Source organism: Salvelinus alpinus, chromosome 8, assembly GCF_045679555.1.
Source record: "Salvelinus alpinus chromosome 8, SLU_Salpinus.1, whole genome shotgun sequence".
NCBI classification, from domain to species: domain Eukaryota; kingdom Metazoa; phylum Chordata; class Actinopteri; order Salmoniformes; family Salmonidae; genus Salvelinus; species Salvelinus alpinus.
Genome location: NC_092093.1, coordinates 13,818,165 through 13,834,602, shown reverse-complemented (window position 1 = coordinate 13,834,602; position 16,438 = coordinate 13,818,165). Strand labels below are relative to the sequence as shown.

The 16,438-nt window shown below is 46.1% G+C and overlaps 1 protein-coding gene across 2 annotated transcripts in view; it reads left to right on the top strand.

Annotated features, from left to right (window-relative positions):
- Positions 1-16,213, top strand: part of LOC139582566 (alpha-(1,6)-fucosyltransferase-like) — a 191,865-nt gene extending 175,652 nt beyond the window's left edge. For both annotated transcript variants that reach the window (XM_071412685.1, XM_071412686.1), the window contains exons 7-10: positions 2,583-2,829; positions 12,609-12,785; positions 13,028-13,178; positions 14,096-16,213. In XM_071412685.1, coding sequence (XP_071268786.1) covers positions 2,583-2,829; positions 12,609-12,785; positions 13,028-13,178; positions 14,096-14,437 — 917 coding nt within the window. In that variant the 3' untranslated portion in view covers positions 14,438-16,213. The remainder of the gene's footprint in view (positions 1-2,582; positions 2,830-12,608; positions 12,786-13,027; positions 13,179-14,095) is intronic.
- Positions 16,214-16,438: the final 225 nt, after the last annotated feature.

Sequence of the window (16,438 nt, the reverse complement as noted above, 5' to 3'; positions counted from 1 at the left end):
GGAGGAGGAAGAGAGAGAAACACAGAGAGAATATTGTGGAGATGGAAACAAAAAGATCTGTAGACAGTTTGAAAGAGAAACAGAGCGAAAGAAAGAGTTTTATAAAACTTCAACAGAGAAAAACAGACAAAAAGGGACAGAGAAAGAGGACAACGGCAAGAGGATTGTTGTTTTGAATGGACATGACTTTCTCCTTCCTTCACTCTATCTATTTGGCTGGCTTCAATTCAATTCTGTACCCTTTTCCCCCAGTGTGCACTTGTTCATTGTAACCTATTGGATGGTATAGATCCAGTGGAGTATTTTGATTTCAATAACGATTTAATTTATGAATAAAGAAAACATATAATTGGCACATTTTTCAATATATTGTTTCACAGTCTCTGCTAGTATTAAAGTTATGGCCCATTTTACTTAGAGGAATTTGCATAGTAGGCAATGTAACCAATCACAGCCCTACTTTTACTTGTACCGGCAAGATGGCACCAACAGACATGGCAGCTCTGCTTCTAGCTCCTAAGAAACTTTGCAGTATTTAGTTTTTTTGCGGAGACAAGATTTTCGGAGTGGACTTCTAGTCCGACTCAGGAGGCGGGCACACCATCCACCGCTTCTGAGTATATTACTTGCTAATGTTCAGTCTCTGGACAATAAAGTAGACGAGCCCAGGGTGAGGATCTCCTTCCAGAGAGACATCAGGGACTGTAACATACTCTGTTTCACGAAATCATGGATCTCTCTGGATATCCTTTCCCTGTCCATCCATCCAGCTGGATTCTCAGTTCATCATGCAGACAGGAATAAAGAAGTTTCCGGAAAGAAGAAAGGCGGGGGTGTATATTACATGATAAACTACTCATGGTGTGATTGTGATAACATACAGAAACTCAAGTCCTTTTGTTCTTCAGTTATAGTCACAGCCGTGTATATTCGCCCTCAAGAAGATATCACGACGGCATCAACGAACTACACTGGACTTTATGCAAACTGGAAACCAAATATCCTGAGGCGACATTTATTGTAGCTGGGGATTTTAACAAAGCAATCATGAGGAAAACACTACCGAAGTTCTATTAACACAATTAACACATATATTTTTTCCTATAGGCAGAAACTCAAACAGGAAGTACCCGTGCTAAGGTATATTTAATTCTGGTCTTACCAATTGGAATCCATGCTTCAAGATTGTTTTGAAAATGTTCCGGGTAGCATCTGAGAATAACATTGACGTTTATACGGACATGGTGACTGAATTCATCAGGAAATGTATAGAGGTATTGTTCCCATGGTGACTATTAAAACCTACCCAAACGAGAAACAGTGTATAAACTGAAAGCACGGACCACCGCATTTAACAGTGGCAAGGTGACTGGGAATATGGTCCATGGCAATCAAAAAAGGCAAAACGTCAATACAACGACAAAGTGGAGTTGCAATTCAACAACTCAGACACGAGACGTACGTGGCAGGGTCTACAGTCACAGATTACAAAAGGAAAACCAGCCACATCGCGTACACTGATGTCTTGCTCCCAGACAAGCTGAACACCTTCTTCGCCCGCTTTGAGGACAACACAGTGCCACCGACGCGGCCCGCTCCCAAGGATTGTGGGCTCTCATTCTCCGTGGCCAACGTGAGTAAGACAGTTAAGCAAATTAACCCTCGCATGGCTGCCGTTACAGACGACATCCCTAGCTGCGTCCTCAAAGCATGCGCAGACCAGCTGGCTGGAGTGTTTACGGACATATTCAATCTCTCCCTATACCAGTCTACTGTCCCCACTTGCTTCAAGATGTCCACCATTGTTCCTGTACCACCCCCAAAAAATGTAACTGAACTAAATGACTATCGCCCCATAGCACTCACTTCTGTCATCATGAATTGTTGGAGAGGCTAGTTAAGGATCATATCACCTCTACCTTACCTAACACTTCAATTTGCTTACCGCCCCAATAGATCCACAGACGATGCAATCGCCATTGCACTGCACACTGCCCTATTCTATCTGGACAAGAGGAATACCTACGTCAGAATGCTGTTCATTGACTATAGCTCAGCCTTCAACACCATAGTACCCTCCAAGCTCATCATTAAGCTCGGGGCCCTGGGTCTGAACCCCGCCCTGTGCAACGAGGTCCTGGACTTCCCCCCAGGTGGTGAAGGTAGGAAACAGCTCCACTTCACTGATCCTCAACACAGGGGCCCCACAAGGGTGCATGCTCAGCCCCCTCCTGTACTCCCTGTTCACCCATAGGCCTAATTACCAACAATGACGAGACAGCCTACAGGGAGGAGGTGAGGGCCCTGTCGGAGTGGTGCCAGGAAAATAACCTCTCCCTCAACGTCAACAAAATTAAGGAGCTGATCGTGGACTTCAGGAAACAGAAGAGGGAGCACTCCCCTATCCACATTGACGGGACCGCAGTGGAGAAGGTGGAAGCTTCAAGTTCCTCGGCGTACACATCATAGACAATGAAATGGTCGATGTGTATAGGGGGCTGGTGTTTTCTCCATGCCCGAGTGTAGAACATAACAGCCCCAGTGTTTTCTCCTAAGTAACTCTCTTCCCTCCGTCTCTCTAGGTGAGACCCATGACAAGGACATCCAGGTGGTGGAGTTACCCATCGTGGACAGCCTGCAGCCCCGCCCCCCCTACCTGCCCCTGTCCATCCCTGAAGACCTAGCCCAGCGCCTCCACCGGCTCCATGGTGACCCGTCCGTGTGGTGGGTGTCTCAGTTCGTCAAGTACCTGGTCCAACCTCAGGCCTGGCTGGAGAAGGAGATCCTGGATACCACAGCCAAGCTGGGTTTCAGGCATCCCATCATAGGGTACGTACTCTTTTTTGTGTCTGTCTCTTATGATTTTCAGTTTCCGTTGTCTCTATGTCTCTGTCTCTCTATATGTCTCTGTCTCTGTCTCTCTATATGTCTCTGTCTCTGTCTCTCTCTATGTCTCTGTCTCTCTATATGTCTCTGTCTCTGTCTCTCTATATGTCTCTGTCTCTGTCTCTCTATATGTCTCTGTCTCTGTCTCTCTATATGTCTCTGTCTCTCTATATGTCTCTGTCTCTCTATATGTCTCTGTCTCTGTCTCTCTATATGTCTCTGTCTCTGTCTCTCTATATGTCTCTGTCTCTGTCTCTCTATATGTCTCTGTCTCTGTCTCTCTATATGTCTCTGTCTCTGTCTCTCTATATGTCTCTGTCTCTGTCTCTCTATATGTCTCTGTCTCTGTCTCTCTATATGTCTCTGTCTCTCTATATGTCTCTGTCTCTGTCTCTCTATATGTCTCTGTCTCTGTCTCTCTATATGTCTCTGTCTCTCTATATGTCTCTGTCTCTCTATATGTCTCTATATGTCTCTGTCTCTCTATATGTCTCTGTCTCTGTCTCTCTATATGTCTCTGTCTCTGTCTCTCTATATGTCTCTGTCTCTGTCTCTCTATATGTCTCTGTCTCTCTATATGTCTCTGTCTCTCTATATGTCTCTGTCTCTCTATATGTCTCTGTCTCTCTATATGTCTCTATATGTCTCTGTCTCTCTATATGTCTCTGTCTCTCTATATGTCTCTGTCTCTGTCTCTCTATATGTCTCTGTCTCTGTCTCTCTATATGTCTCTGTCTCTCTATATGTCTCTGTCTCTCTATATGTCTCTATATGTCTCTGTCTCTCTATATGTCTCTGTCTCTGTCTCTCTATATGTCTCTGTCTCTGTCTCTCTATATGTCTCTGTCTCTGTCTCTCTATATGTCTCTGTCTCTCTATATGTCTCTGTCTCTCTATATGTCTCTGTCTCTCTATATGTCTTTATATGTCTCTCTATATGTCTCTATATGTCTCTGTCTCTCTATATGTCTCTGTCTCTGTCTCTCTATATGTCTCTGTCTCTGTCTCTCTATATGTCTCTGTCTCTGTCTCTCTATATGTCTCTGTCTCTCTATATGTCTCTGTCTCTGTCTCTCTATATGTCTCTGTCTCTGTCTCTCTATATGTCTCTATATGTCTCTGTCTCTCTATATGTCTCTGTCTCTGTCTCTCTATATGTCTCTGTCTCTCTATATGTCTCTGTCTCTCTATATGTCTCTGTCTCTGTCTCTCTATATGTCTCTATATGTCTCTGTCTCTCTATATGTCTCTGTCTCTGTCTCTCTATATGTCTCTGTCTCTCTATATGTCTCTGTCTCTCTATATGTCTCTGTCTCTGTCTCTCTATATGTCTCTATATGTCTCTGTCTCTCTATATGTCTCTGTCTCTGTCTCTCTATATGTCTCTGTCTCTGTCTCTCTATATGTCTCTGTCTCTCTATATGTCTCTGTCTCTCTATATGTCTCTGTCTCTCTATATGTCTCTGTCTCTGTCTCTCTATATGTCTCTATATGTCTCTGTCTCTCTATATGTCTCTGTCTCTGTCTCTCTATATGTCTCTGTCTCTCTATATGTCTCTGTCTCTGTCTCTCTATATGTCTCTGTCTCTCTATATGTCTCTGTCTCTCTATATGTCTCTGTCTCTCTATATGTCTCTGTCTCTCTATATGTCTCTGTCTCTCTATATGTCTCTGTCTCTCTATATGTCTCTGTCTCTGTCTCTCTATATGTCTCTATATGTCTCTGTCTCTCTATATGTCTCTGTCTCTCTATATGTCTCTGTCTCTCTATATGTCTCTGTCTCTCTATATGTCTCTGTCTCTCTATATGTCTCTGTCTCTCTATATGTCTCTGTCTCTCTATATGTCTCTGTCTCTCTATATGTCTCTGTCTCTCTATATGTCTCTGTCTCTGTCTCTCTATATGTCTCTATATGTCTCTGTCTCTCTATATGTCTCTGTCTCTCTATATGTCTCTGTCTCTCTATATGTCTCTGTCTCTCTATATGTCTCTATATGCCTCTGTCTCTCTATATGTCTCTGTCTCTCTATATGTCTCTGTCTCTGTCTCTCTATATGTCTCTATATGTCTCTGTCTCTCTATATGTCTCTGTCTCTCTATATGTCTCTGTCTCTCTATATGTCTCTGTCTCTCTATATGTCTCTGTCTCTCTATATGTCTCTGTCTCTGTCTCTCTATATGTCTCTATATGTCTCTGTCTCTCTATATGTCTCTGTCTCTCTATATGTCTCTGTCTTTCTATATGTCTCTGTCTCTCTATATGTCTCTGTCTCTGTCTCTCTATATGTCTCTATATGTCTCTGTCTCTCTATATGTCTCTGTCTCTCTATATGTTTCTGTCTCTCTATATGTCTCTGTCTCTCTATATGTCTCTGTCTCTGTCTCTCTATATGTCTCTATATGTCTCTGTCTCTCTATATGTCTCTGTCTCTCTATATGTCTCTGTCTCTCTATATGTCTCTGTCTCTCTATATGTCTCTGTCTCTCTATATGTCTCTGTCTCTCTATATGTCTCTGTCTCTGTCTCTCTATATGTCTCTATATGTCTCTGTCTCTCTATATGTCTCTGTCTCTCTATATGTCTCTGTCTCTCTATATGTCTCTGTCTCTCTATATGTCTCTGTCTCTGTCTCTCTATATGTCTCTATATGTCTCTGTCTCTCTATATGTCTCTGTCTCTCTATATGTCTCTGTCTCTGTCTCTCTATATGTCTCTGTCTCTCTATATGTCTCTGTCTCTCTATATGTCTCTGTCTCTCTATATGTCTCTGTCTCTCTATATGTCTCTGTCTCTCTATATGTCTCTGTCTCTCTATATGTCTCTGTCTCTCTATATGTCTCTGTCTCTCTATATGTCTCTGTCTCTGTCTCTCTATATGTCTCTGTCTCTGTCTCTCTATATGTCTCTATATGTCTCTGTCTCTCTATATGTCTCTGTCTCTGTCTCTCTATATGTCTCTATATGTCTCTGTCTCTCTATATGTCTCTGTCTCTGTCTCTCTATATGTCTCTATATGTCTCTGTCTCTCTATATGTCTCTGTCTCTCTATATGTCTCTGTCTCTCTATATGTCTCTGTCTCTGTCTCTCTATATGTCTCTGTCTCTCTATATGTCTCTATATGTCTCTGTCTCTCTATATGTCTCTGTCTCTCTATATGTCTCTGTCTCTCTATATGTCTCTATATGTCTCTCTCTCTCTCAATTCAATTCAATTCAAGGGGCTTTATTGACATGGGAAACGTGTTAACATTGCCAAAGCAAGTGAGGTAGATAACATACAAAAGTGAAATAAACAATAAAAAATGAACAGTAAACATTACACATACAGAAGTTTCAAAACAATAAAGACATTACAAATGGCCGATGACCTCAGGCCTTGGATATTCCAGGATGATATAGTGAAGGCTTTTTGTTCCATAAAGTGTCCAATGTTGTTGGTCGTGGTTTGGCCTCAGGCCAGTAAGTGTGAGCAGAGCCTGCTGAGCATCTGGTACATGCCGTTTGCTTGGGCGAGTGTAAGAGTGGGGGTTGGGCCTGTTTGCCCGCTCACTACCTGGGCGTATGTGTGACTTCCATGTTGATGCCCTCTTTGCGGGGGTGGGGTGCATGGGGTGGGCAGGAGTGGCATAGGTCTGATCTGAGGGGGCCTAAATGGGGTGTGGGCATGGTTGATGTGGGGGGGTGTTGATTGGTTGGGGTGGGGGTGTGAATGTGTCTGGGGGTGCTGTGGTCTGGATGTAAGTCCTCTTGGCGTGGGTCCTCTATGTGTAGGTCCAGGGGGGGGTCCTGCAGGTCTTGGAGGGTGTCTCGCTGGTCTGGGTCGGGTGTCTCTTGATCTGTTGCTCCTGTGTGAAGTGTTGGGGCTGCGTTTGAGAGCGATGTCCTTTAGAGTCCGGGCAAAGGTGGGCACTGCTGCCTTGTAGAGGTGGACCTGGTCATAGAGGCTGTTCAAGTCCAAGGTGAAGTGGTGGGCCAGGAAAACATTTGGTTTTGAGGCACAGTCACGGGAAATGCTTGCGTTTACCCGCTGTATTGTAGCAGGGTGGAAGTCTTTTCGTGGTAGCAGGGTGGAGATAACCACTTGTGCGTTGGGGAAAGTAGAAGAAGCTTTTTCAATCACTCCCTTCAGTGCTGTGGCCACCCTTTCCTGCTGTGCTCTCAGGTCGTTTGTGCCTGTGTGTATTATTATGTGGCTAGGTGAGCCTAGTTTGTCCTCAGACAGAAGGTCTAGGGCGCACTGGGTGTTTGGACACCAGAGTTTAGACACACTGTGTTTGGGAAAACGTTTTTTTTCTTCTATATATTTCCCATTTGAGTCCATAAGGAGAACAATCTGTGTCTTGTGTTTGTCCTCAGTGGGTGTAGGTGGGTTGTCAGGAGGGCTATCAGGGTGGCTGACAGGGGGGGTACTCAGAGGGGGTGAGAGCTGCTGGGCTTGGGGTTTTTCTTTTGTCTGTTCTGCTGTGATGTCGACTCTATGGTCAGGGTCTGGTGTGGACTGTTCTGCTGTGGTGTCGAGACTTTTGTCGGGTGCTGAGGTGGGCTGTTCTGCTGGCGTCTCTGTGGGGATGGCCACCTCTCTAGTGGGTTGTTCTCTGTCACATGCCATCCCCCTCAACCTCTTCTCCAGCAGTCTGATCCTCTCCTCCATCCCCCTCTCCCTCTCCTCCAGCAGTCTGATCCTCTCCTCTAGTGCTCTGTTCTGCTCCTGCTCCTGCTTCTGCTCTTTCTCCTGTTGAAGTTGTCTCACCTCTGTCTGTCTGTCTGTCGTCGGGGTTTGGCCTCAGGCCAGTAAGTGTGAGCAGAGCCTGCTGAGCATCTGGTACATGCCGTTGGCTTGGGCGAGTGTAAGAGTGGGGGTTGGGCCTGTTTGCCCGCTCACTACCTGGGCGTATGTGTGACTTCCATGTTGATGCCCTCTTTGCGGGGGTGGGGTGCATGGGGTGGGCAGGAGTGGCATGGGTCTGATCTGAGGGGGCCTAAATTGGGTGTGGGCATGGTTGATGTGGGGGGGGTGTGTAGGTCCAGGGGGGGGTCCTGGAGGTCTTGGAGGGTGTCTCGCTGGTCTGGGTGGGGTGTCTATTGATCTCTTGCTCCTGTGTGAAGTGTTGGGGCTTCGTTTGAGAGCGATGTCCTTTAGAGTCCGGGCAAAGGTGGGCACTGCTGCCTTGTAGAGGTGGAACTGGTCATTGAGGCTGTTCAAGTCCAGGGTGGAGTGGTGGGCCAGAAAAACATTTGGTTTTGAGGCACAGTCACGGGAAATGCTTGCATTTACCCGCTGTATTGTAGCAGGGTGGAAGTCTTTTCGTGGTAGCAGGGTGGAGATAACCACTTGTGCGTTGGGGAAAGTAGAAGAAGCTTTTTCAATCACTCCCTTCAGTGCTGTGGCCACCCTTTCCTGCTGTGCTCTCAGGTCGTTTGTGCCTGTGTGTATTATTATGTGGCTAGGTGAGCCTAGTTTGTCCTCAGACAGAAGGTCTAGGGCGCGCTGGGTGTTTGGACACCAGAGTTTAGACACACTGTGTTTGGGAAAAAGTTTTTTTTCTTCTATATATTTCCCATTTGAGTCCATAAGAAGGACAATCTGTGTCTTGTGTTTGTCCTCAGTGGGTGTGGGGGGGTTGTCAGGAGGGCTATCAGGGTGGCTGACAGGGGGGGTGCTCAGAGGGGGTGAGAGCTGCTGGGCTTGGGGTTTTTCTTTTGTCTGTTCTGTTGTGATGTCGTTTCTATGGTCAGGGTCTGGTGTGGACTGTTCTGCTGTGGTGTCGAGACTTTTGTCGGGTGCTGAGGTGGGCTGTTCTGCTGGCGTCTCTGTGGGGATGGCCACCTCCCTAGTGGGTTGTTCTCTGTCATATGCCATCCCCCTCAACCTCTCCTCCAGCAGTCTGATCCTCTCCTCTAGTGCTCTGTTCTTCTCCTGCTCCTGCTCTTTCTCCTGTTGATGTTGTCTCACCACTGTCCATAGTGCAGATATGTCTTTCTCCACCTCCAGCTCTCCAGGTCTGGTTAAGGGGGTGTTGTTGTGCTGGACTGTTGTCTGGGTCTGTGCTGACTGGAGTGTGATCACCTGCTGTTCCAGCTCCACCTGCCTTACCTCCAGCTGGGTGAATTTATCCTTCATTTCAATGAGGGAGAAGTACTCTGTACTGGGAGGTTGACTGTCTGCTGAGGGTTGCTCGTCTGTGGGGTTATATGGTGAAGAGGTTTGGTCTGACCCACTTGGGGTGGGGGTATCTTTATCAAGGGAGAGCTTCTCCTGCTGGGCTAATTCTTTGATTAGGTGAAAGTCCAGCTGAAACTGTTTGTGGTTGCCCTGTACCAATACTGTTCCAGACTTATATAGGTTTATATTAGCTGACTCCTCGTCCTCGTTGTCAAGAATCCTGAGTTTCCACCCCTCGTTAACCCCCCCTCTCTTAACAGAGGGGTAGTGTGCTAATATAGCACTGTGCCATGCCTGGGGATGGTTTGTGTGGAAGATAAGGTTGCTGATGTTCCCATTTTTGTAATAGTCAGCAAAAAGTGTCTCTTTTGCAGAGGAGCTTCATTTTGTGATCTTTTCTTGTCTTGTCATTTTTTACATGCACAGGGTACTGTATTCTAATTACTTCTGAGCAGCGGGAGGCAGCTTCTAAGGCCTCTCCATTTGGTTGGGGTAGACTATTCGACTCTCCTGCCATTGTTGGGCTAATGGGCTTTGACACCTCTCACTTGACACTTAAGTGCTAGTTGAAGCTGTATCAAGCTTGGCAGAAATATGTTACTATTCAGTCCTTATAAAGTAGTGTCATGTATTTTTCTTCTTGGCTTTTGGAAATCAAATATAGTTTCAGACTAAACATTACTCACTCAGTTCCAGGTTGGGTGGTGTTCTCAGGTTTCTCTCAGGTTTCTGTTGTTTTCCAGAGGATTTGCTGTATAGAATAATTAATCCTTGGTAGATGTGAACCTTCCAGGTGATTCCGTAAATCCGTCCAAAATCAGGTTGTAGGTTTTGAGTTTTGATTTGAAGTGAGGGTTATGTTGTAGAGGGTAGCATCCTGTATGGGTTCCTGACAAAAAATCCAAGTTTATCTAACTCTAAATGTATCTTTTTTAAAGAAAATGCTGAAAAATGCAGGAGCTCATCTGATCGTGACCTCTCTCTCTCTCTCTCTGCAGCAAAATCTCTCTCTCTCTCTCTCTCTCTCTCTCTCTCTCTCTCTCTCTCTCTCTCTCTCTCTCTCTCTCTCTCTCTCTCTCTCTCTCTCTCTCTCTCTCTCTCTCTCTCTCTCTCTCTCTCTCTCTCTCTCTCTCTCTCTCTCTCTCTCTCTCTCTCTCTCTCTCTCTCTCTCTCTCTCTCTCTCTCTCTCTCTCTCTCTCTCTCTCTCTCTCTCTCTCTCTCTCTCTCTCTCTCTCTCTCTCTCTCTCTGTTGAAGTGTAAAAAACTCTTTCTATATCTTTATTTTTCTTTCTCTTTCAAACTTTCTCCAAATCTCCACAATACTCTCTCTGTTTCTCTCTCTTCCTCCTCCCTCTTTCAATATTCTTTCTGACATACTCATTCGAAGATCAACCCCTGGCAGGTCTAACTGTCTTCTTCTGCAACGAGCCATTCACCGTGTTTGAGTAGATCATTAGCGAATAGCCATCCAGCCCAGTCCATTCTAGCCTGGGAGACAGTCTCTAACCCAACTCAGGAAAGTGAGGGGGGCTTCAGAGGGGGAGGGAGTGTATGAGGTGTCTCTGAGGTAACGAGATGGCTTGGGAGCCAGACTTTTGGCTCCCAGACTTTTCTTGTGAAGGGCAAGCCACAGCTCCAGCCACAGCTCCAGCCACAGACCCAGACCCAGACCCAGCCACAACCCCAGACCTAGCCACAGACTCAGCCAAAGCCCAAGCCCCAGCCACAGCTCCAGCCACCGCCACAGCCATAGAGGACGTGGTGGAAGAGGATGGAGGGATGGTGGGATTCACTACTCGAATGCCGCTTGACGCTAAGCACCCCAGCACGGCCGTTTTGTCTGCCAACGAACAGGCAGCGGGATAAAGGGAGAGAAAAGGGAGACAACAAACAAAATAGGAGGAGAGATGAAAGGAGAGACAAAGCGGGAGAAAGAGAGAGAGACATGGCAGAGGGAAGAGAAGCGGAGTAGAGACGGAAACAATGGCAGAGAGATGAGATTTGGGGAAGCGGAGAATGGAGAGACTCGCAGTCAAGAGTCCCATCACATCAGAGAGAGAGAGATGGAAAGAGAGAGAAGGGGGGGTAGAGATGAAGAGAGGGATATACTGAGAGAAAGATGAAGAGAATCCCTCTGTCCTACCCCTCTGTACCCCTCCCCTTACCCCTCTCAATGCCTCGTTCCCTTTTTTCTCTCTGATCCAGGAGTGTGTACAGATTTAATTTGCAGGGTAAATAAAGGTGTTTGTAGCTCCAGTGAGCATCCTGAGGAGTAGGCTGAATGATCTTAGGACAGTTCTGGTAATTGGGCTCACTGTGTTTTTTTATCTCATTCTCTCGCTTTCCCTTTCTCTCTCTCTCTCTCTCTTTTTCTCTCGTTCCCTCTCGCTCTCTTGCACGCCAGTTCACCCGATCTCTCCCTTTCTCTCTCTCTCTCATTCCCTTTGTCTCTACCTCTCTCTTTTCTGAACCATAGATAGATGTGTTGTGTAATGAGGGATTAAACAAAGAAAGCACTCAGTTTCACAAACACATGCAGCACTGCTCTCTATTCCTCTGTTTGCTTCTTTCTCGTTATTCACCCTATTCAAACCCCCTCGCTTTCTGCCTTTCTTTTTCGCTCATTACTCATACATTGAGAATTGTGTTCTCTTTCTTTCTCTTTCTTATTTCATTCTTTCTTTCTATCTGTTTTCTTTTTAAATTTTATTTATTTATTTATTTTCTCTGTCTCTCTCTCTCTGATTATCAGCAAGACTGGCAAGGGCAAATTGATGCTGCCTAAATAATTACAGTGGTAGCTGATAGTGAACGTATTGATTGAGTGTTGCTCTCCCTCCCTCTCCCCCTCTCTCCCTCCTTCTGACCCTCTCTCTCCCTCCCGTCTCTCTCCAATCCTCTCCCCATCTCCCTCCTTCCCTCTCCCCCTCCCATCTCTCTCCCCCTCTCTCCCTCCCTCTCCCCCTCTCTTTCCCTTTTTCTCCCTCCCTCTCTCTCTCCCTCCCTCTCCCCCTCTCTCTCCCCCCTCTCACCCTCTCTCTTCCCCTCTCTCTCTCCCTCCCTCTGACCCTTTCTCTCTCCCTCCCTCCCTCTGACCCTTTCTCTCCCTCCCTCCCATCTCTCTCCAATCCTCTCCCCCTCTCTCTCCCTCCCATCTCTCTTCCTCCCTCTCTCCCTCTCTCCCTCCCTCTCCCCCTCCCTTTCCCCCTCTCTCTCCCTCCCATCTCTCTCCAATCCTCTCCCCCTCTCTCTCCCTCCCATCTCTCTTCCTCCCTCTCTCCCTCTCTCCCTCCCTCTCCCCCTCTCTTTCCCTTTTTCTCCCTCCCTCTCTCTCTCTCCCTCCCTCCCTCTGACCCTTTCTCTCCCCCCTCTTTCCCCCTCTCTCTCCCTCCCGTCTCTCTCCAATCCTCTCCCCCCTCTTCCCCCTCTCTCTCCCTCCCGTCTCTCTCCAATCCTCTCCCCCTCTCTCTCCCTCCCATTTCTCTTCCTCCCTCTCTCCCTCTCTCTCTCTCCCTCTCCCCCTCCCTTTCCCCTTCTCTCTCCCTCCCTCTCTGTAGGGTCCATGTTCGGCGGACGGATAAGGTGGGGACGGAAGCAGCATTCCACCCTATAGAGGAGTATATGGTTCACGTAGAGGAACAGTTCCAACACATGGCCCGACGCGTCCACGTGGACAAGAAACGAGTCTACCTGGCAACAGATGACCCCTCACTACTGCAAGAGGCTAAGACCAAGTGAGAAACCACCAATACCCTAATGATGAATAATGAAAGGGGAGTGTGTGTGTGTGTGTGTGTGTGTGTGTGTGTGTGTGTGTGTGTGTGTGTGTGTGTGTGTGTGTGTGTGTGTGTGTGTGTGTGTGTGTGTGTGTGCGTGCGCATGTGTGTTTACATGCATGTGTGTGTATGAGCGTGTATGAATGTATTTCTGTTGTATGTAGAAGCCCATACAGTATGTGTAATGCTGTGTCCGTCAGGTACCTAGACTATGAGTTCATCAGTGATAACTCTATCTCGTGGTCAGCCGGTCTGCACAACCGCTACACTGAGAACTCTCTGAGAGGAGTGATCCTAGACATCCACTTCCTGTCACAGACCGACTTCCTGGTCTGCACCTTCTCCTCACAGGTAGGGGTGCCATATCCGACACAACACCCTTTATGGGAATATACAGTACATTATTCACTAACCTATATTCTTACCTACCTGAATAGCCAACTCATATTGCCATTGTCATGTTAAACAAGGGCCATAGGAGATGGCATGACAACTGTGGTGGTTAATTACTTTACAATCAAATGAGCAGAGACAAATTTATCACACAAGTGAGTTATAATTAAGCTAGATCTTTATTCACTTATTAATAAGGGAGCAGGTCAATACAACACACACATACAAAGTGAATCGATTGAGTGCTCTACAATAATGATGGCTGGTCGACGAATCACCCTCAGATGATACGTTTAGAGCCCCGAGACAAAGAATACAACACCTTTTTATAACTAAGTACATCCTCCTGAATATTCATGACAAACAACAGATGTATGGAATGGGTCACAAAGTTAAGATTTGCATGATAGATACTAATAATTCACAGCAGACATTATCTGCTGTAAAGACTGTTTCCCATTGTGTAGAAACAAGGGTCTGGCCCCGAGCCATCTCTCCCTGGTACCTCATAGAACAGAAACACCAACTCATTCTATGGAATGTGGTCTTGTTAGGTTCATCACCCAAGGCATTGTAAATCTTCTGACAGCATTAAGCCCCTAGAGGCCCATTCTCAGAAGAACACACACAGATGAGAGTGTTCTAATAACCCCCTATTCTGTTGCATAAAACAACCATTTGATGCAATTACAGTATTGTAACATAATCTTGCAATTTTGCTCTCATACAACACAAACAGATCTGGGACCAGGTAACTTTTTCATCTGAATAAATCTAAACAGCCATATACACGGAATGTAAATAAGTTAACATTCCGTGGTCTCACTTCCTGTTTCCTGCATACCTACTTCCTGTTTCCTGTAACCCTGTACCAGGTGTGCCGCGTGGCCTACGAGATCATGCAGACGCTGCACCCGGATGCCTCCTCCTTCTTTCACTCACTAGACGACATCTACTACTTCGGGGGCCAGAACGCCCACAACCAGATCGCCATCTACCCCCACCACCCCCGCAGCCCAGAGGACGTACCTCTGGAGCCCGGTGACGTCATCGGCGTGGCAGGGAACCACTGGGACGGCTACTCGAAAGGGGTCAACCGTAAAATGGGGCGCACCGGTCTCTACCCATCCTACAAAGTCAAGGAGAAGATCGAAACCGTAAAGTACCCCACGTACCCCGAGGCAGACAAGCTGCTCTCAAACTCTCAACGGAAGTGAAGAAGGAAGGGAAGGATGAAAATAAAAAGAGACACTCTGAATCAGTTAGACTGCACATGTTGTGAACAGAGAGAACAGTGGGAAAGGGAGAAAGAGATGGGGGTGATTAGACTGCACTGAGAGTGTGTGGGTCTGCCTGTGGGCATTTACTTGTGTGTGAGTGTATATATCTGGATGTGAATCTGTAAGTTGCGGAATCTTGCACCTGCCACCACCCCGTCCCGGTGCACACAGATGGGTTTTGTAGAGAAATAGGAAGGAACATTGATTTCAAACGAGCCTGAAAACAATTAAAGGTCCGTAGCCGACAACACTCACTCTCCAAGGCAGACTGGGAATGGACTATCCAATCAGGGCAAGCCTTGGATCGATAAAAAAAAATATTTAAAAAGCCTTGGATCGATGACTGGAAAACAATTATAAACAAGAAAAATTTACTTGTTTTCATTTTTATTAAATTATTTTGGTGGTTTAAATTGTATTCTTGCCTTCTTTTGTCTCTTCTTTGTTCATTGAATGTTTATGGTATCTTCCTCTATCCATATTCACTCACTGCGTTCCTCCCTTCTCTTTTTGCTCCAATAGTCCTACATCTCAACAGTCCTACATCTCCAACAGTCCTACATCTCCAACAGTCCTACATCTCCAACAGTCCTACATCTCCAACAGTCCTACATCTCAACAGTCCTACATCTCCAACAGTCCTACATCTCCAACAGTCCTACATCTCAACAGTCCTACATCTCCAACAGTCCTACATCTCCAACAGTCCTACATCTCAACAGGCCTACATCTCCAACAGTCCTACATCTCCAACAGTCCTACATCTCCAACAGTCCTACATCTCCAACAGTCCTACATCTCCAACAGTCCTACATCTCCAACAGTCCTACATCTCCAACAGTCCTACATCTCAACAGTCCTACATCTCAACAGTCCTACATCTCCATCAGTCCTACATCTCCAACAGTCCTACATGTCCTACATCTCAACAGTCCTACATCTCCAACAGGTCTACATCTCAACAGTCCTACATCTCCAACAGTCCTACATCTCAACAGTCCTACATCTCCAACAGTCCTACATCTCCAACAGTCCTACATCTCAACAGTCCTACATCTCCAACAGTCCTACATCTCCAACAGTCATACATCTCCAACAGTCCTACATCTTGTATCCTCATGTGCAATTAATTTTATACCACCTTAATGTGCTTTTTAACATGTTTGTGTCAGGTGCTGGTGCGTTGTACTGTATATGATGTGTGTGTGAAAGATTATGAGAGATCCTGTGTGTGTTTGTGTATGTGTGTGATCTATGGTGACTTATGATGACCTTTGAACTATGGTGACCTATGATGACCTTTGAACTATTGTGCACACAGAAGCCCTCTTCAGTCTCACCAATGGACTCCACCGAGCTAATGTCCTTTTCACATCTCTACGTCTGTTCAGTCCGTCTGGTTGTTGTTGTTGTTTTTTAGTTCTAACATTCATGTTTCAAATAAATTAGGAAAAAAAGAGATGCCTATGTTGACAATGCTATGTTATTAGAGGTTTGTAGTCGATCGTGATGAAGACCTCTATGCTCAATGCTTCCATTGAGCTTCCTCTATGCTTCCACCTCTATGCTCAACCACCACCACCCCGCCAAAGAAAATCTCCTCTTAAATGTGTTATGAAGGTTGTTATGGATGATACTGCTACTCTCATGAAGGTCGTTATAATTTCTTCAATAAGAGCCTACTAATGTTAATAAAGATGGTGGATAAATGAAGATAGTTCATTCAAGCGGTTTACCATTGTAAATAATATTCAAATGTTCCTGTCTGTGTAAGTGGACGTTCTCTGCGAGAGAGGGAACCATGCTGGTCTATGCTAGTCCATGCTGGTCCATGCTGGTCCATGCTGGTCCATGTTGGTCTATGCTGGTCCATGCTGGTCTATGCTGGTCTATGCTGGTCCATGCTGGTCCATGCTGGTCTATGTTGGTCTATGCTGG